Source organism: Hemibagrus wyckioides, linkage group LG26 (assembly GCF_019097595.1).
Source record: "Hemibagrus wyckioides isolate EC202008001 linkage group LG26, SWU_Hwy_1.0, whole genome shotgun sequence".
NCBI lineage: Eukaryota > Metazoa > Chordata > Actinopteri > Siluriformes > Bagridae > Hemibagrus > Hemibagrus wyckioides.
In genome coordinates, this window is record NC_080735.1 from 13,999,330 (window position 1) to 14,021,244 (window position 21,915).

At 40.0% G+C, this 21,915-nt stretch overlaps 1 protein-coding gene across 1 annotated transcript in view; it reads right to left on the bottom strand.

Annotated features, from left to right (window-relative positions):
* Positions 1–3,962, bottom strand: part of marchf4a (membrane-associated ring finger (C3HC4) 4a) — a 31,889-nt gene extending 27,927 nt beyond the window's left edge. Inside the window, exon 1 of the mRNA XM_058380591.1 lies at positions 1,990–3,962. Within this exon, the coding sequence (XP_058236574.1) occupies positions 1,990–2,415 (426 nt within the window). The 5' untranslated portion in view covers positions 2,416–3,962. The remainder of the gene's footprint in view (positions 1–1,989) is intronic.
* Positions 3,963–21,915: the final 17,953 nt, after the last annotated feature.

Below are 21,915 nucleotides of genomic sequence, written 5' to 3' on the forward strand. Positions count from 1 at the left end.
TTTTATACGAAACTGATATTTCAGACACGTCTTGACAGTTCAGACACATTAGGACCTAATATTGTGTTTATTTTTGTTTATGTTTTATAATTATCCTCAGAGAAAATGGAGCATTTGCAATTTCCGCTGATGATGTGGCTAACACTAGTGTTCTGAAATCGGAAGTGATTTTGTACGTGGAGTGAAACGTCCCAGTGCGGTTAAAGGAAATATAAGCACTCTTGAAACGCCACGCCACTCGACCAATCAAATTACACCACAACTAACTGTGTGGAAATTGGTCGTTTGATGTACATGCTATATGCTATGCTTCGTGCTAGCTTCCTTGGCAGATTAGCAAAGCAAGCTAACTTCTCTAGCTACATAAACTCACCAGAAGCACCAAGGATCTCTTTCTTTCCACGCTTCATATTTCACTGTAAACTTTTAGAAGCATTTAATTAGAGGTGGTACATGGTGGGATAAATTGAAGCTGCTGTAAAGAACTGAGGGCAAGAAGCCTTTATTATCGCCACACATACATTACAGCACAGTGGAATTCTTTATTTCGCATATCCAGCTGAGGAAATTGTGGATATTGTGCAGGGGCAGCTATGATACAGCACCACTGGAGCAGGAAGGGTTAAGGGCCTTAATCAGTTGCCCAGCAGTGGAGCTTGGTGGTGCTGGGGCTTGAACCCAAAGCCTTAACCACTTGACCGCCACTGTGAGTGGACAACTGAAAAAACGTCGGACCACACGTTACAGGATTTCTCTGAGGAATCGTTCTGGCTGGTCGTTTGGATTTGTGGCTTATTTCTCTGTCCTTTTCTTTGCCGTTCGGCTTGTGGGTGTCTGTCGTTTAGTTATTTGAAGGAATATCTCAACAGTGATGGCACATGATCGGTGTGTTCACTTATATATAAAAGGTTTTCAGTTCCTAATCATTATAAGTACTCAGTAGTCAATTATCAAGGCAGTGTTAAACGAAGTGTGTGTATCGTCTGACACGTATGCCACGGAATCCAGTGAGCTAACCTTTACATAATGACACACATAATCAGCTTCTCCCCTGCACATGGCAGAGGTTAAGGACAAATATCAGTCACATAGAACCGCTGTGGTTGAGTCTGAGTGCAAGGGGACCTCAGCTAGGGAGAAGATCTCATCATTGTGCTTGTGTAACAGCACAGATGCCCCGCTGTTCATTACTTCAATGTAGGATGGGGCTTCAAAGGTTCTATAGTCTGTTTTCCTGCCACTCTCGGTGGTCAGGTCCTCCTCTTTACTTTAAATTAGAAACAGCAGTAGTAGCCGATATTGACGCGGTTTCTCATTAAAATCAGTAAGGCGATAAAGGATAAGAGCGAAAGCCTGCAGATATCTTTCAAAATCATCTATATCTTTTGTTCTGTATCTGCCTCCTATTCCTATTTCCAGCACATACAAAATATCAGATCAGATCATTCAACTGTTTTGGAGCTTTTTTTGTGTTAGTCATCCCTTTAGAAATGGACAAACAAAATACTTTTTGTTGCTTAGCTTGGCATGGTGGCACACAGCAGGTAATGCTGCTGGCTCACAGCTCCTGAGCTCTGGTTCGATCCCTGACACAGACACGTGCTACTGTCTGTAGACTTCTATATACATCTTCTCCCTTTATTTTCCTTTAGTTTCCTCTTGTCTCCCCAAAACATGGCATGCCACAATAAATTGCCCCTATAAGTGAACGTGTGCGTGCGCGCGCGCGCGTGCGTGTGTGTGTGCGTGTGCGTGTGTGTGTGTGTCACAGGCATCCCTTCCAGAGGGTATTCCCACTCCGTGACCCCGGTATTCCCAGATTAGACTCCAGATCCGCCAAATCCCTAAGTGCTTACCGAAGACTGGTGAATGAATGCATGTGAATGTCAGTGGAAATTTCCACATTTTAAATATAATGATATGTAGATTGATTTATGGGGTCCTGTGTGTGTGTGTGTGTGTGTGTGTGTGTGTTGAAGGCCCTCTTACCTGATCTGCGCCCTGAAAACAGATCCGGCACAGCGGCGTCCGCGCTCCGCTCTCCGTGCAGCTCTCCAGACTGGCTCTCTCGTCGAGCTTCTCTTTGGTGCAGTCCTCGCTCGAGCTGCCGCCGTCCGGACTCTCCGTGGCGCTCCGCTCCGCTTCTCCTCCAGTCCACTCTGCGGCGGCGGCAGCGGCGGCGTCAGGGGAGTCCTCATCCCGCGTCCGCTCCGTCGGAGAAGCGCCGTGAGCGCTCGGCGCTCCGTCCATGGCCGACGGTGCCGGTGGCGGTGGTGGCCTGAGCAGCAAAGCCTTCAGGTCACTGAACAAGACGCGACAGCGGCGGCCTCTCTGCTTTCCCTCGCGCCGCAGCATCGGTAAACGGCTCAGCGAACTCCGGCACCATCCAACACCGACACCGACAGCGCACCACATGTGCCCGTTTTTACTCGCTTAACGATGGACGAGGTGCAGAGGGAAAACACCTTACCAGCTTAGCGTATAGCGAACTGTTCCGGCTAGTCACAGTAATGGACGCAAATCGGTTTAACCAGAATCACTGCTCGCACCCCGACGGCTACAGGAGCTAAGGCTAACAAATGTGTAACGGCTTTTCGTGAGAATGTTTCTGTTCAAAACGCGCTACACATTCTACAGACATAACGGTCCACTGACGTGTCGCCCGGTCCTGGGCTATTCGATTCTGGACATTTTAGAGTCGACTCATCAATTCTCATTCTAAGTGTTGGTAATCAATGGAGTCGATTCCCGGAATTGATTCCTTACAATACAGCAAATTTTCTCAATTGTAAAAGCTAAAACACGGGACAGGACACGAGATATTGTTTTTTTTAATGCAATATTAATTAAAAAATACCATTATAATACTGCGATATTTTGAACTACATGATTTCTTGACATTACTATTCTCAGTTAAACATTCATGATGAGTAAATCACAATTTGGTTCGCAACATAATAATTTAGATTGGTCGCAACATATCTAAATTACCTTAAGCTCATTCGTGTGGGTATTTATTTTTTAATTACTAGCCAATTCTTCCTTTCTCGGCCGTATGAGGAATGAATTCAATCGAAGAATCGACTCTTTTTGGTTCGAATCCCTACCCTGCTAATTATACACTAACACAGGATGCGAGCTCACAAAAGACTACTGTATGGCACGTTGACGTTCCTAACTTTAATAAAAAACCTAGAATATAGGTTGGCTGTATTCCAGCGAGCTGTGGTGTTCTTTGCAATTGTGTCCTTCAGAAAAAACCCAGCAAAATTATAATAAGCCACACAGATTCTTGGTCAGACTTAAAGCGGCATCACGAGCGAAGAGAATGATGTGCACGAGCTGACCCAAGCAACGGTCCAGTTCGGTGTCACGCAGGTAACAGAATAGGAATCCCGGGCTGGTGATCTGATCCTCCACACCCATTGGACAATTTTTTGCCTCTGTCGTGCCATGACAAGCGTAGGTCCTAATATCCGTAAAGGTCTTCCCTCAAACGCCTGTCCGTTCGTCCAGGGACTCGCGAGCGCTCGGCAATCCGGAGAGCAGGCTCGCGCAGTCCAAAGCATATCAGATATCAATCAGTCAAGGCCAGCGCTCTAGCGCGTGAGGTATCTACCGTCATCAAAGAAAGATGGAGGGTTTTTTTTTTTTTTTTGCGGGGTTGGGGGGGTGGAGGGGGAACCCACCGTTACCTTCCGTTCTTTCCCTGCCGTCGTGTCGTCGTGTATCTCTAGATGCGTCCCGAAATCTATGCGTTGTGGTTAGCGCCTTCCCCTTTACTTCGCCCTGGAACCGGCGATTCGTACCATTCACTGGACGGATTGTGTGTAGCGCGTCTAGCACGCGCGGTGTTTAGGCCGGTCAGCTCGCGCTCGCGCTCGCGCTGCAGGCTTCAGCACCATGTTTTCCTGGGACAGCTCCCAGCTCCAGGCGCGAGCCCGTTCTCCGCCTCTCTGCTTCTCTGTGCGAGACGGGAGCGCGCGGAGAAACCAACGTTTTCATGTGTTCAGATCAAGGGATCAAAAATAAATAAATAAAAATACTGCTCACTTTTTTTTTGCAGTGGTGCTCTTATCTTTTCCACCTGGAAATGCCGAGTGTACCTTTATATAAAGATTCAAGGTACATAATTGCAGCCTAATTAACTTTTAGAGCTTTAGAGGTAAATATATATACTACATTTACATTTATGGCATTTGGCACACACCCTTATCCAGAGTGACTTAATGAAGTGCTTTTAAAGTCTCTGTCAATGAATACATCGATGCTGGTTCACTGGGTCATAGAATAAGATCATCAAGAGTGTAAAAATCTGTTTGGAGGAAATGTGGCAAGAAAAGCAAATAGTTGTTTAAGTTAGTTTTGAAGTGCTGGTGTAAGGAGTTCAGGAAGAGGCAGATCTTTAAGTGTTGTTTGAAGACATTCAGTGACTCAGCTGTTTGAACATCACAGACAAGTTCATTCCGCCACTGAGGTGCGAGAACAGAGAAGCGTCTTGACGCATACCTACCTTGTACCCTGAGAGTTTGGAGATGTGATGGCGATATTTATTCAGTCAAAGGTAATTATATATAAAGCTACTTTTTATGAGCTGCTAATCCTTAAGCCTAGTCGATTTCGTAATGCGATTTTGACTTGTTTCTTCTGTGACATTTATGATCATTATTCCTTCACTTCACATTCCTTCAGCAGGATTTTAATACCGAGACAGCATATGCTTCTCTCCCTGTACAGCTGTGTCTATATTTGGACATATTAAAATATGTAGTGTTGAATTTGTTGTTACAATGAGCACTTGTCACTAATAAGACTTACAAAGTTAATTAAACGCTGAAGATTTTGCCATGCAGGAGATTTGACAAGCTTCTTCCTCATGCAAACCAACAACAGGACACACAAGTAACACAGTTGATCAAAGTCGGATAAAGGGCTACAGTATATCAGGTGTGGATTAATTGAATGTAAGAGAAAGTACGCTATATGGCCAAAGTGTTTGTGGCCCCAAAGTGTTACCACAAAACACACAACTGTAGAATGTCTTAGTATGCTGTAGCTTTACAGTTTCCCTTCAGCAGAATCAGAATAAGTGGCTTAAACCTGTTCCAGCATGACAATGCACCTGTGCACAAACCCCAGAGCTCCATGAAGACATGGTTCGAGAAGGTTGGAGTGGAAGAACTGCACAGAGCCCTAATTCTGACTCAACCCCACTGAACATCTTTAGGATGAACTGTAACACCAACTGAACCCCAGACCTCCTCACCCAATATCAGTGTCTGATCTCACTAATGCTCTTGTACCTGAATGATCACAAATCCACAGTGGAAAAACTTACCAGAGCAGTGGAGCTTATTAAAAGTGAATAAATCTAGAGTGAGATGTTCAGCAAGCACATATGAGTGTGATGGTCAGGTATCCACAAACATTTGGTCATATAGTGTATGTGGATCTTCAGTCAGATTAATGGTTGGTTATTCAGGCTGCTAGAACGGTCATTCACTGATACGCTGCACTGATTATCGTATCAGTTCTGCTATTGCTCTTCACATTGCCCACCAGCAAACTCAGTGAACTCATGCTAAAAATAGCCTGAGCGTGGAGCTTCCTTCTTTCATGTTCACAGCTCGCAAATTCTCCACGGGCCATTTCTTTTTATGGCCTTCAATTACTGGGAAAAACAAAGACAAAGAGTTTGTTTCTCGACTGAACTGTGGTTACGCTGTGGTCTAAAAGTTCACGATTGAGGGTTTCATTACAGAAAGGTCCAGATCCTAGATCTGTACTTGAGGATAAGGATGAGCAAAACAGGACAAGGGAGCACTGGGAATTTATTAAGAGGACTAAAATGTTCTGCTTATCTTCTACTGGAAAGTAACTAATTTGCTCAAGTGGGAAAACGTACTTTATGTAACCTGTCACATTATTCTCTGCTGAATATTCTCTATATAGAACAAGGAGCAATGCTTCTGGTGATTTTTCACACTTCCACACCCGGATAATAATGTGGAGCCTTCAAATGATACCTGAGTCATATGATGACTTGCAGCCACCATCATTTTTCCACAATGTTTCCAATGTAAGATACAAATATATGTTTAAATGGAAATGTTTGTTTTGTTTTGTTTACCAAGCATACCAAGACATTTTGGACAATTTCATGCTCCCAACTTTGTGGGAACAGTTTGGGGATGACCCCTTCCCCTGACTGCACACCAGTGCACAAAGCAAGGTCCATAAAGAGTTTGGTGTGGAGGAACTTCACAGAGTCTTGACCTCAACCTGATAGAACACCTTTGGGATGAATTACAGTGGAGACTGAGAGCCAGACCTTCTCGTCCAACATCAGTGCCTGATCTCACAAATGTGCCAAATGCGCATTCTAGAGGAATGGTCAAAAATTCCCATAAACACACTCCTAAACCTTGTGGAAGAGTTGAAGCTGTTATAGCTGCAAAGGGCATGTAAAGGCAGATGTCCCAAAACTTTTGGCAATATAGTGTATTCCAATAAGTAAGTTGTTGTGTGCTGCGCTGATGTCACAGGGAGACTTTGCTACATTTTGCTTTTAGATGCAAACCATTAAATAGCTTCCTTTCCCACTAATATTTTCCACTTGACATTTATTGTTTCTCATATTAATGAGAAATCCAACTTAGAAGCAGCAGAGACAACAAAAGTGGCAGAATGCAATGCCACGGTTCGGCTACTCAGTGATCTACGAGATGATGAGTCTGATGGTGCTGTTTGAATATAGCGGCATTATCACAACAGTCAAATTATGTTGGAAGCTGAAATGTTTGAGCTAAAATACTAAAATGCTGCTGAACACATTGTTTCCTCTATAAGAAGGCAAATTGAACAGAATCGTAGGTAATGTAGCTCTGTAAAGTCCAAATAGAGCAACGTACTGATGAACGAACTGTTAAAAATCACACATTAGTTATATTCAGGTTAATTGGATGGAGCTATTGATGACCTGATGAAGCTTATAAAAAAAATATGTAAAAAGTTAATTGTACACCGATGCTAGGTGGAGCAAAAGTGGAGCAAAACTTGTTCTGAAATATGTGTCTCAAAATGGCATCCACTTAGATTTGCTAATCTGTAAACATATAAACTTATAAACCTAAAGGTTTGTACCTGATAGTGTAGCTGTAAATGAGACAACCATCTCAGACAACCAGGATTAAGGTTTCTTTTAGAGCAGTTTAATATTATTTAGCCTACTAGACCCTGCTAGCCATATGAGTAAAAAGCTAGATATTTCCGATGTTTTGACATTACACTTAACTATTGCAGCAAAATTCTCAATAGAAACAAATATCTGTCCCAGTTTAAGCTGTACACATCCTGATCGAATGAGGAATTCATGCCAGATGAGCAATGGAAGCGCGGTTGGATCACATTCTTCACCAGACCTTAATCTTAGCCGTCGGCATTTCGTTTATAAATATGAATGAGTTGTGCAAATGGCTACAAATTTACATCCTGGCTGTTTGCTTAATTTCTGGTAGTCAGATGAAGCTATCTCCAAAAGTTTCTTCTCTTCTACGCCTACTTGTGAAGATGGGAATGAATCCAGTGCCTCAGTGAAAGTGCTAATGCCTCTGACTAGTTAACAAACCCACACTGACCACAACAATCTTACATAAGCATTGTCATGGAAGAAAAGAGCACAGGAAGAAGAGGAGACATTTGTCTCCAGTGGATGCTAACAGTCCCTGACAGCCTGCTCTCTGTGTTTCAGTGGTGTGTGCTCTGCTTTAGCACACGAACCAAGATTTTGGAACCACAAAATGTACAATGCTGTAAGTGAATATTTTTCGACTTATTAGGCAACAGTGCAAAATGGGAAACAAACCCCAGCTCTGCTGGAGATTTGTCTTAATAAGTGCATTAATCTGTTCCAGTTTTGGCCGTGAGTCTGAGGATTTTTCTGAGCAATTAGGGATTTTTTTTTTTTGTTGGATCTTGGGACGAGGTGAAAATGCTAAGGCTGTAAGAAAACATCTTTTTATCTGACCTGAAAATCTACTTCTTTTCTTGGTACTGTACATTATTTCTTAACACAAAGCTGAATCACTTTCAGTTTAACACCCAGGCGTTAATCATCTTCCATTTACAGCATGTGTTTTATTCCTTTTATACCACAGCTACTGTATGTTTTAACAATTCCAATTTGTAATCTATCTATCTATCTATCTATCTATCTATCTATCTATCTATCTATCTATCTATCTATCTATCTATCTATCTATCTATCTATCTATCTATCTATCTATCTATCTATCGGTTGATTAACTTCATGTGTCTTGGAGTTGAAGGAAGCATGTGTTAACTTTCATTTTTCCATTTTGGTGGTTGTTGTATGATAGGAGAGAGCAGGCTGATGGGTGGGGGTTGGAGGGTGGGGCAGAATTTTGGGAGTAATCAATAATGTATTGTTAGAATTTTCGGGTTCACTTGGGGTAGAAGCCTGAGCCGGGCTGATGCCGCTGCCTCTACTGATATCAGGAAAGGTCTTTGCTAAAGAACCACACAGAGACAGTGACTGAATAGCAAAACTCTTGGATATTTACTGCGATGTACAGGGAGTATTGATACAGAAGGATGGTGTAATATTCAGTGTTATCTAAAGGTAAACAAAAGACGACAACAGGAACAGACGTGGTGGTTGATGCCTTCACTGGGGCTTTGGCGAGTTTATTATGAAAATGAAGGAGAAACCATCAGCGAGTGTCTGTGTTTGGCACAAACAAAATAGAAAGAATTTCTAGAACAAAGCAAAGTATATCACGGTCATAAGGCCTGCACAGAGCCCTGACCTCAACCTGATAGAACACCTTTGGGGTGAATTAGAGCGGAGACTGTGAGTCAGACCAAAACTGGGACGTCTGCCTTTACATGCACATGAATGTAATATGGAGTTGGCTGTAACAGCTTCAACTCTTCTGGGAAGGCTTTCCACAAGGTTTAGGAGTGTGTTTAAAGGAATTTTTGAGCATTCCACTAGAAGTGAATTTGTGAGGTCAGACACTGATGCTGGAAGAGAAGGTCTGTCTCACAGTCTCCGCTCTAATTCATCCCAAAGGTGTTCTATCAGGTTGAGGTCAGGACTCTGAGAAGTTCCTCCACACCAAACTCACTCATCCATGTCTTTATGGACCTTGCTTTGTGCACTGGTGTACAGTCATGTTGGAACAGGAAGGGGTCATCCCCAAACTGTTCCCACAAAGTTGGGAGCATGAAATTGTCCAAAATATCTTGGACGTAGGTCTTGAAGCATTAAGAGTTCTTTTCACTGGAACTAAGGGGCCAAACCCATCCCCTGATAAACAACCCCTGAATTCAAAGATTTGGAGAGGGGTGTCACAAAACCTTTGGCAATATAGCGTATCATGTATCATAACAAGCACATTAATATCTATCAGAGCAAATGAACACTTTCTGATCAGATCATATTTTTAAAAATTCAACAACACTGTGGTAGAATATAGAATAAATGGTTCGGTGAAATCCAGCACTCTGTCGTCTCTGTCACACACTCACACATAGGAAGCCATGCCAATTTACACGCTTCCACATGAACAATCAGCTCGTCTTACAGAAAGGGTTCATATATGTTCTGAGAGGTTTCGTACCATCACCTCCCATAGCCTCATTTGTATTCATGTGAATCTAAGCTGCGGAGACACAAGAGATTCAACCGGAAATAATATGGCACAGTATCAGAATTCCTGCCATGCAGAAACCAGCGGCCTGCTCTGATTGGCTGAGATTGGATGAGATCCACAACAACTGACAGGATTTTGAATCCCAGGGAATTGTCTCTTTAAAAAACAAAGAATCTTATCAGATATTTCTAATCTGTGAGAATTGGGTTGTAAAGACACACAAATAACATTCTCTAAATTGTGTTATGAAGCTCTATGTTGTGTTATGTAGTGCTGTGTTGTGTTATGTAGCTCTAAGTTGTTTTATGTAGCTCTATCTTGTGTTATATAACTCTGTGTTGTGTTATGTAGCTCTATGTTGTGTTATGTAGCTCTAAGTTGTGTTATGTAGCTCTATCTTGTGTTATATAACTCTGTGTTGTGTTATGTAGCTCTAAGTTGTGTTATGTAGCTCAATCTTGTGTTATATAACTCTGTGTTGTGTTATGTAGCTCTATCTTGTGTTATATAACTCTGTGTTGTGTTATGTAGCTCTAAGTTGTTTTATGTAGCTCTATCTTGTGTTATATAACTCTGTGTTGTGTTATGTAGCTCTAAGTTGTGTTATGTAGCTCTATCTTGTGTTATATAACTCTGTGTTGTGTTATGTAGCTCTAAGTTGTGTTATGTAGCTCTATCTTGTGTTATATAACTCTGTGTTGTGTTATGTAGCTCTAAGTTGTTTTATGTAGCTCTATCTTGTGTTATATAACTCTGTGTTGTGTTATGTAGCTCTATGTTGTGTTATGTAGCTCTAAGTTGTGTTATGTAGCTCTATCTTGTGTTATCTAACTCTGTGTTGTGTTATGTAGCTCTATGTTGTGTTATGTAGCTCTATCTTGTGTTATATAACTCTGTGTTGTGTTATGTAGCTCTGTTGTGTTATGTAGCTCTATCTTGTGTTATATAACTCTGTGTTGTGTTATGTAGTGCTGTGTTGTGTTATGTAGCTCTGTCATGTTATGTAGCTCTATGTTGTGTTATGTAGCTCTGTTGTGTTATGTAGCTCTATCATGTTATGTAGCTCTATGTTGTGTTATGTAGCTCTGTTGTGTTATGTAGCTCTGTCATGTTATGTAGCTCTATGTTGTGTTATGTAGCTCTGTCATGTTATGTAGCTCTGTCATGTTATGTAGCTCTTAGTTGTGTTATGTGGCTCTAAGTTGTGTTATGTAGCTCTATGTTGTGTTATGTAGTGCTGTGTTGTGTTATGTAGCTCTGTGTTGTGTTATGTAGCTCTGTATTGTGTTATGTAGCTCTGTATTGTGTTATGTAGTGCTGTGTTGTGTTATGTAGCTCTGTGTTGTGTTATGTAGCTCTATGTTGTGTTATGTAGTGCTGTGTTGTGTTATGTAGCTCTATGTTGTTATGTAGTGCTGTGTTGTTATGTAGCTCTGTGTTGTGTTATGTAGCTCTGTGTTGTGTTATGTAGCTCTGTATTGTGTTATGTAGCTCTGTATTGTGTTATGTAGTGCTGTGTTGTGTTATGTAGCTCTGTGTTGTGTTATGTAGCTCTATGTTGTGTTATGTAGTGCTGTGTTGTGTTATGTAGCTCTGTTGTTATGTAGTGCTGTGTTGTTATGTAGCTCTGTGTTGTGTTATGTAGCTCTGTGTTGTGTTATGTAGTGCTGTGTTGTGTAATGTAGCTCTATGTTGTTATGTAGTGCTGTGTTGTGTTATGTAGCTCTATGTTGTGTTATGTAGCTCTGTGTTGTGTTATGTAGTGCTGTGTTGTATTATGTAGCTCTAGGTTGTGTTATGTAGCTCTGTGTTGTGTTATGTAGCTCTATGTTGTGTTATGTAGCTCTGTTGTGTTATGTAGCTCTGTCATGTTATGTAGCTCTATGTTGTGTTATGTAGCTCTGTCATGTTATGTAGCTCTGTCATGTTATGTAGCTCTTAGTTGTGTTATGTGGCTCTAAGTTGTCATGTAGCTCTATGTTGTGTTATGTAGTGCTGTGTTGTGTTATGTAGCTCTGTGTTGTGTTATGTAGCTCTGTATTGTGTTATGTAGTGCTGTGTTGTTATGTAGCTCTATGTTGTTATGTAGTGCTGTGTTGTGTTATGTAGCTCTATGTTGTGTTATGTAGTGCTGTGTTGTGTTATGTAGCTCTATGTTGTTATGTAGTGCTGTGTTGTGTTATGTAGCTCTATGTTGTGTTATGTAGCTCTGTGTTGTGTTATGTAGCTCTGTGTTGTGTTATGTAGCTCTATGTTGTGTTATGTAGCTCTGTGTTGTGTTATGTAGTGCTGTGTTGTATTATGTAGCTCTAGGTTGTGCTATGTAGCTCTGTTGTGTTATGTAGCTCTGTCATGTTATGTAGCTCTATGTTGTGTTATGTAGCTCTGTCATGTTATGTAGCTCTGTCATGTTATGTAGCTCTTAGTTGTGTTATGTAGCTCTGTCATGTTATGTAGCTCTTAGTTGTGTTATGTGGCTCTAAGTTGTGTTATGTAGCTCTGTTGTGTTATGTAGCTCTGTCATGTTATGTAGCTCTTAGTTGTGTTATGTAGCTCTGTCATGTTATGTAGCTCTGTCATGTTATGTAGCTCTTAGTTGTGTTATGTGGCTCTAAGTTGTGTTATGTAGCTCTATGTTGTGTTATGTAGCTCTGTGTTGTGTTATGTAGCTCTGTGTTGTGTTATGTAGCTCTGTATTGTGTTATGTAGTGCTGTGTTGTGTTATGTAGCTCTGTGTTGTGTTATGTAGCTCTATGTTGTGTTATGTAGTGCTGTGTTGTGTTATGTAGCTCTATGTTGTTATGTAGTGCTGTGTTGTGTTATGTAGCTCTATGTTGTGTTATGTAGCTCTGTGTTGTGTTATGTAGTGCTGTGTTGTGTTATGTAGCTCTATGTTGTTATGTAGTGCTGTGTTGTGTTATGTAGCTCTAGGTTGTGTTATGTAGCTCTGTGTTGTGTTATGTAGCGCTGTGTTGTGTTATGTAGCTCTATGTTGTGTTATGTAGCTCTGTTGTGTTATGTAGCTCTGTTGTGTTATGTAGCTCTGTCATGTTATGTAGCTCTATGTTGTGTTATGTAGCTCTGTCATGTTATGTAGCTCTGTCATGTTATGTAGCTCTTAGTTGTGTTATGTGGCTCTAAGTTGTGTTATGTAGCTCTATGTCATGTTATGTAGCTCAATTTTGTGTTATGTAGCTCTGTGTTGTGTTATGCAGTTCTATGTTCTGTTATATAGCTCCGTGTTGTGTTATGTAGCTCTTAGTTGTGTTATGTGGCTCTAAGTTGTGTTATGTAGCTCTATGTCATGTTATGTAGCTCAATTTTGTGTTATGTAGCTCTGTGTTGTGTTATGTAGTTCTATGTTCTGTTATATAGCTCCGTGTTGTGTTATGTAGCTCCGTATTGTGTTATGTAGCTCTTAGTTGTTTTATGTAGCTCTGTGTTTTGTTATGTAGCTCTGTTGTTTTATGAAGCTCTTTTGTTATGTAGCTCTAAGTTGTTTTATGAAGCTCTATGTTGTTTTATGTAGCTCTATGTTGTGTTACGTAGCTCTGTGTTGTGTTATGTAGCTCTGTGTTGTGTTATGTAGCTCTATGTTGTGTTACATAGCTCTGTGTTGTGTTATGTAGTGCTGTGTTGTGTTATGTAGCTCTATGTTGTGTTATGTAGCTCTGTCATGTTATGTAGCTCTGTGTTGTGTTATGTAGCTCTGTATTGTGTTATGTAGTGCTGTGTTGTGTTATGTAGCTCTATGTTGTTATGTAGTGCTGTGTTGTGTTATGTAGCTCTATGTTGTGTTATGTAGCTCTGTGTTGTGTTATGTAGTGCTGTGTTGTGTTATGTAGCTCTATGTTGTTATGTAGTGCTGTGTTGTGTTATGTAGCTCTATGTTGTGTTATGTAGCTCTGTGTTGTGTTATGTAGTGCTGTGTTGTATTATGTAGCTCTAGGTTGTGTTATGTAGCTCTGTGTTGTGTTATGTAGCGCTGTGTTGTGTTATGTAGCTCTATGTTGTGTTATGTAGCTCTGTTGTGTTATGTAGCTCTGTCATGTTATGTAGCTCTATGTTGTGTTATGTAGCTCTGTCATGCTATGTAGCTCTGTCATGTTATGTAGCTCTTAGTTGTGTTATGTAGCTCTAAGTTGTGTTATGTAGCTCTATGTCATGTTATGTAGCTCAATGTTGTGTTATGTAGTTCTATGTTGTGTTATGTAGTTCTATGTTCTGTTATATAGCTCCATGTTGTGTTATGTAGCTCTTAGTTGTTTTATGTAGCTCTGTGTTTTGTTATGTAGCTCTATGTTGTTTTCTGAAGCTCTATGTTGTTTTATGTAGCTATGTGTTTTGTTATGTAGCTCTGTGTTGTGTTATGTAGCTCTGTATTGTGTTATGTAGCTCTATGTTGTGTTATGTTGCTCTATGTTGTTTTATGAAGCTCTATGTTGTGTTATGTAGCGCTGTGTTGTGTTATGTAGCTCTATGTTGTGTTATGTAGCTCTGTGTTGTGTTATGTAGTGCTGTGTTGTGTTATGTAGCGCTGTGTTGTGTTATGTAGCTCTATGTTGTGTTATGTAGCTCTGTGTTGTGTTATGTAGTGCTGTGTTGTGTTATGTAGCTCTATCATGTTATGTAGTGCTGTGTTGCATTATGTAGCTCTGTCATGTTATGTAGCTCTAGGTTGTGTTATGTGGCTCTAAGTTGTGTTATGTAGCTCTATGTCATGTTATGTAACTCTATGTTGTTTTATGTCGACCCATGTTGTGTTAAATAGCTCTATGTTGTGTTATGTAGCTCTATGTTCTGTTACGTATCTCTGTCATGTTATGTAGCTCTGTGTCATGTTATGTAGCTCAATGTTGTGTTATGTAGCTCTAAGTTGTTTTATGAAGCTCTTTGTTGTGTTATGTAGCTCTAAGTTGTTTTATGAAGCTCTATGTTGTGTTATGTAGCTCTATGTTGTGTTATGTAGCTCTGTGTTGTGTTATGTAGTTCTATGTTGTGTTATGTTGTAGCTCTATGTTGTGTTATGTAGCTCTATGTTGTGTTATGTAGCTCTGTGTTGTGGTATGTAGCTCTGTGTTGTGTTATGTAGCTCTGTGTTGTGTTATGTAGTTCTATGTTGTGTTATGTTGTAGCTCTATGTTGTGTTATGTAGCCCTATGTTGTGTTATGTAGCTCTGTGTTTTGTTATGTAGCTCTAAGTTGTTTTGTGTAGCTCGTTTTTGTGTTATGTAGCTCTAAGTTGTTTTTTTGTAGCTCTGTGTTGTTTTATGTAGCTCTGTGTTGTGTTATGCAACTTAAGAAGTTAAGAAGTTGTAACAATCCCATGTTAACGCTTAAATCATTGTTAGCTATGATTATAACTGTGGGAGAAATACCCCTTTAATATACCCAGTGTTAGAAAAATCAGGCACTGCCTCCATTTTGGTCACTTACTTTCTATTTCTCTCAACAATTCACACTGTGAAAAGTTGTGAAAAGTGGCATTAGAGAGAGAGGTTAGATCAGACACGCATAATAGATCAGACACCCTGCTGGGAGCCAGGCTGCTCTTCAAGGTTTTATGAGGTGCTCGCTGACATTTCTGCACTGCTGTCCACAGCTACGTAGATATACACGCTTTTTATATTTAATGGCAAGCTGTTGAATCGAAGTGCTCTGGCTCTGCTGCTGGTGGTCGATCAGATGTGGTTTTCTTTGTCATGCTTTTTTATATGAAGCTACTGTAAGTGGTTCTAGCCACGCTGGATATATTCTGACCTCTTGACCCTCATGATTCATCGTCGAGGTAGCAGAATGTATTTAAAGAGAAGGCTATTGTGGGGTCGATGGAGCTAACCATCTCATTTTCTCCAAAGCAGGGGAGTCATTCTTCTAGAAGGAAAAGAATAAAGAGTGTAAAGAATAAAGACACAGTTTTCATTGCCAAAAGTTTTGGGACGCCCCTCCAAATCATTGAATTCAGGGTGTTTTTTTTCAGGGGTTGGGTTTGACCCCTTAGTTCCAGTAAAAGGAACTCTTAATGCTTCAGCATACCAAGACATTTTGGACAATTTCATGCGCCCAACAATTTGGGAACAGTTTGAGGATGACCCCTTCCTGTTCCAACATGACTGCACACCAGTGCACAAAGCAAGGTCCATAAAGACATGGATGAGTGAGTTTGGTGTGGAGGAACTTGACAGTCCTGACCTCAACCCATAGAACACATTTGGGATGAATTAGAGCAGAGACTGCAGACCAGGACATCTCGTCCAACATCAGTGTCTGACCTCACAAAGGCACTTCTAGAGGAATGGTCAAAAAATTCCCATAAACACACTCCTAAACCTTGTGGAAAGCCTTCCCAGAAGAGGGGCAGGCCAACTCCATATTGCATTCGTGTGCATGTAAAGGCAGATGTTCCAAAACCTTTGGCAATATAGTGTATCTATGATAGATATACGTGATATTTTTTACTCCTTACATTTTTATTTAGACTGTTAGAGGTCTCTTGTTCTCTCATCTCAGTTCCTACACACTATATATAGTAGGGCTGAGTTTAGCATCCGATCAAAGTTGTTATTGTTGAAAAATCTGTCATGTATCATGCCAGTTTATCATCTGCTGTGGTCGGCTCATGCTACACAGTGTAGTCAGTGCTTTAGCTAACCGTGTGCCTTTAAATTTGGATAATTGTCTGGGTTACAGGGCTACAGAATCCTCTGAACTTGATGATGAGATCCCTGGCCTTCGGTTCAAAACGCTAGAGAAAACATAGACTGTCTCATTTTCTTTTCTGCTTCATCTGATTTAAAAAGACATGTTGAGGGAAGTTTCACTAATTTGCTATAACCACAAGCATCTGTTTTGAACTAACCTGCCCTGTTTTCTTTGTTAATAACATCTTTGACTGAAAACCTACATGTTTTTATGGGCAAACCAAACGAAAAATCCGATTCCTGAGTTTCCGTACCACAGACTTAAGTTACATAAATTACGTTCGTATTTACATGCCTTAGATTTATTTTAGTTGTTAAGCATGGAATATTCTGTACAGTATGTAGCTACTGCTGACTTCACTGCTGGGACGTTCCTCAGCTAGATTGGCGTTTGGTAAACGGTAAACGCTCTTGTTCCTCAGTTCCGTCCTCCTCGGATGTACTTGTATCATTGTGCCATCTGCTTTCTGCCTGCTTAGTAAGTCACTCTGGAGAAGAGCATCTGCTAAATGAGTAAATGTAAATATGACTGCTTGCATTTTTCCATGAATAATATCGGTGAGGAATTTGCTCACAGTGACACAGACGTTATAACAAGCAAAGACTAAAGAGGCTCAAAGACATCAAATACTTTTTGCCATTTTTTTAACAGCATAGCACATGCACTTTATGGACAGGAAAGTAGGTAAGAAAAAAATATGACTAAGATCAACAACAACAATAATAATAATGATAATAATAATAACAACAACAATAATAATAACAACAATGATGATGATGATGATAACAACAACAACAATAATAATAATAACAATGATAATGATAATAATAATAATAACAATAATAATAATAACAACAACAATAACAACAACAACAATAATAATAATAATAATAATAAACATATTGAATTCTTCTGTTGAATATTCAAAAGTCACAATTACTGGCCCTAATTAGTCTGATAATTGAGGAATGAAACATTGTATTGATCTCAATTATTGTGTGAAAGGAATAATCTCTCTTTTCTTAGAATAAAAACCAATATTCCTTCATAGAAAATATGTAGAAATCAGACTGCATTTAGTAACATATAAATACAAATAGACTCTGAATAAATATTAAAAAATGAATAAAATTGTAAAGTAAATGAGTAAGTAAAAATAATGATAGATAGATAGATAGATAGATAGATAGATAGATAGATAGATAGATAGATAGATAGATCTTTTTATCCTTTTTTGTATTTAAATAAAATAATAAAGATAATAAATTAACAACAATAATAAAAAAGAAACAAGCTAGTGAATAAATATAAAGATGAGCAAACAAACAAACAAATAAGGCACTATTGTATGTGACCCAACAGTTAAACAATATAAATAGGATTTAATGCATCGATCATTACCTTATCAACCAGATCCTATAATCCTGCTCGTCACTAACATTAGCATTAATGAGGTTTAATTAAAAGAGGAAGACAAAAATCACGATGGTGATTAGATGATGGAATATTTCCAACAGCAATGCCGTCTTTCTTTGACGCCATATTTTAGCAGGAAAAAGTAGATCTGGTTTAAGAATCATTTTCTACACACCATTTGGTGTAATGAGACATCAAGTGATCTCAGATATCGGTGTCGAGATAAAAAACGTCTCCAGTGAGAGGGACTGACTAATGAGACGTGGTGTAAGGGTTAGAACTGTAATTGTCTTCGCAGACACACAACACACACACACTGACTCCTTCAGAGACTCCAGCGTTCCAATTAGCTGTGCTCACCTGCTAGCCTGCTCGCTCCTGTCTTATTTTAGCTTAATTATCAGTTTTCCAGCGATCAGCTCGAAGGAAGCTACATTTCCTTTCTTTCCCCACCAGGTGAGAGCTCACTTCATTTTCCCTGCTCTTCTTATTGTCATTGCTGTTTCTTTATTTACAACTTTTACTTTTCGCTCTTTCCATAATATTTGGCATTACAATTCCTGAAGAAGAAGAAGAAGAAGAAGAAGAAGTATTCCTTATACACAGAAGGAAATGAACCCAAGGCACATCAGTAGGTCCAGATTCTACACTATTAGTGTTATTGTCATTATTCAGTAAATCATATTTCAGTAAATCAATATTTCCTGATGGTCCAGCAGCAAGATTCCTGCACTCCCAGTGTCATGGCCTGGGTTCAATACCTAAGCAGGGAACCAACCCAGCCACTGGGGGGCCCAATGGCTCTCAATGCTGGTCCCAAGCCCAGGTGAAATAGGAGGGTTGTGTCAGGAAGAGCATCTGGCATAAAACCAGTACCCAAATCAAATATACGGCACAGATAGTCTGCTGTGGCGACCCTGAACAGGAAGTAGCCGAAGAACGACACACCACAGTACACCACTAGTAGTTGATTAATAACTAAGTAATGAAGTGGAACTTTATGTAGGTGTATTAAGAATCTCACCTTCTCTCTGTAATACGTTCATGAGTAAACTTTTTTTTTATTTATTATCCAGCCTATAGCTTTTTCTTGAATAATTGGACATATTATCAAACACACTGTATTTATTTATATTAATCTTCATAGTACACATATATTTAATGTCACTATAAAGGAAACACACAACAGGAAAGTTTTCAGCACAATCGCACTGCTATTTCATCATGATTAGACGTTTTAAGCACTGCTGGGTTGAAAATTATTCACCTAAAAGGGTTAAAGGTGATACTGGAATCTGATTGGTCAGACAGTGTTGATTATTTTTCTCTTGCTACATTCTAAAATGTTATTGTATCTATAGCAACTCATTCGCATGGACATATAGGGTGGATGATCTCTATTATCTAAAGCTATTAATAAATAAACAGATGGTGTTGTTTAACAAAAGATATACACCAATCAGCCATAACATTAAAACCACGGACAGGTGAAGTGAATAACACTGATTATTTTGTCACGGCGGCACCTGTCTAGCAGTGGGATTATATTAGACAGCAAGTGAAGAGTTAGTTCTCGAAGTTATCCTCACAGCCATGTTTTTTAATAATGAATTTCAATTTAGTATTGTTTGGTTCCTCACAAAAGTAAACAAGCATTCAGAAGAATTAGTAATGGGGAAAATGAGTAATCCAGTAACATCCAGTGCGTCCTGAGATGCTTTTCTGCTTGTAAAAAGTGATTACTAGGGTTACTCTATCCTTTCTGGCAGGTCTGGTCATTTTCCTCTGACCTCTCTTTTAAAAACAAGTCGTTTCCACTTACACAACTGTTGGTCACTCAATGTTGATGTGCTGGAAGTTATGGAGATGCTCTGATCCAATCATCTAGCCATCACAAACTCTTCATCATCACAATCGCTTGCTCGCATAAGAACCGATTGCGATGGCTAGATGACTGGATCAGGGCATCTCCATAACAGCGGGTCTTGTGTGGTGTTCCCAATATGCAGTAATTAGTACCAAAAGTGATCCATAGAAGAAAAACCGGTGAACCAGAGACAGACTCATGGGATCCCAAGGCTCTCCGAAGGCATATGGGGAAAGAAGATGATCCTGTCTGGTCCTTGCCTGAGGTTTTTCTGTAAGGAGACGTCTCCAGTGTCAGTGCCTTGTTGCAGTCAGTAAGTTTTCCAGCACAATAAATTCTTTAGCTCAGAGGTGTCTGTGGATTCTTGGTAACTTGACAAGCTGTGCTTTTCTCTCCTAATACCTCAAGACAAAATATGGCTGGTGAGGGAACGATTGTTGATAGCTGCCGTAATGTAATCATCATAACTCGTCTCAGCATTCAACATGACTAGGTGTCTTTCAGTAATCTAGTCTTCATTCATTCACTTCATTTATTCTCAGCGTCCATATTTCCCCAGAAATATTTCCCTCGTCTCAGCATTCAACATGACTAGGTGTCTTTCAGTAATCTAGTCTTCATTCATTCACTTCATTTATTCTCAGCGTCCATATTTCCCCAGAGGTCTGTATCCTTTCAGAGCACTTGAACGATGATACGTATTGTGTTTTCTTTCCCGCACTGAATGCAATAATTCATAATGTCCAATTTGACGCTTGTGTCCTAAATCTATGAAAAATTAATTCATAACATTGAGGTGTGTAATAACGTGGCCAGGGAGTGCTTTTCGTGTTGTTGATAGGGTCATGGGTGGGCCAAGGCTCACTGATGTACGTAGGGAGTAAAGGCTAGACCGTGTGATCCGATCCAACAGACAAGCTACTTTTGTTATTTGGTTATTTTATATCAAGTTAATGCTGGTTCTGATGGAAAGGTGTCAGAATACACAGTGCATGATGGGTCAGGGCTGTTTTATCAGCAAAAGGGGAACCAACACAATATTAGGAAGGTGGTCATAATGTTATGCCTGGTTGGTGTATATGCCAAACTTTGTGGTTTGGGAAAAAACCCATACATGTTGGTGTGATGGTCAGGGGTCCACATACTTTTGGTCACCATATAGTCTATAGTCCCCATAGGGCACCTCGTAATGACAGGGCAGAAAGAAAGCGAAGTCCTCCTCAGTCTATTGTAACTCTTCATCACGTCGCTGAACATCCAATTGCTGAAGAGACCATTTCCAGGAGCCGCACTTCCTTTGTAAGTACGAGTTCTCCTCCTCCTCCTCTTCCTCCTAAACCCAAACCGGGTGCTCACACCACGCTGATTCCTCCCACCTATCCGGGGCTAGTGGATGTTTTGTGGCCTGAAATCGTGCTCTATCGTCCTGTCCGTCAAGGCCAGCGTCTGCCCCACCTCCAGGAGAGGTCATCAGTCTTTTTATGGACACCGAGTGGTTCAAAGTACCCTAAAGTACAAGGCTATCATTGATTTTAATGCATTTATTTATTTATTTAATAAAAAAGAATAAATAATAAAAAAAATAAAACGATTGTCTTCCTGGTGATTTTTTTCTTTTTAATGTAAAAACATCTTTATACAATCAGCATCTCAGTCAAGACTAATAAGTAGAGTCAAGTTACAAGCCAAGACTAAAGTCTAAGTCAAATTACGAGTATAGCTTTGGGTTTTGAGTCATAAACAAATTATAATGTGCTCCTTAACAAGTTTAAGGCCGGTGTATGATTATTGTAGTGAAATTAGATATATCACTTTCTGGACAAATTTTATAACTCTGGATGTACACTGACCAGGCATAACATTATGACCACCTGCCTAATATTGTGTTGGTCCCCCTTTTGCTGCCGAAACAGCCCTGACCCGTCATGCACTGTGTATTCGGACACCTTTCTATCAGAACCAGCATTAACTTCTTCAGCAATTTGAGCAACAGCTGTGTTTTTTTTCTTCTTCTCGTAATACCAAGAGACAAAAAAAGGCTGGTGAGGGAATGATTCTCGATAGCTGCTGTAACATTCAACATAACTAGGTGTCTTTCAACAATCTAGTCTTCATTCATTCACTTTAATCTATTCACAGCGTCCATGTTTCCCAGATGTCTGAATCATTTCAGAGCTCTCGAACGATGAGTGTTTTCTTTCCAGCACCGAACGGAAAAATTCATAATGTCCAGTTTCAAGCTTGTGTCCTAAA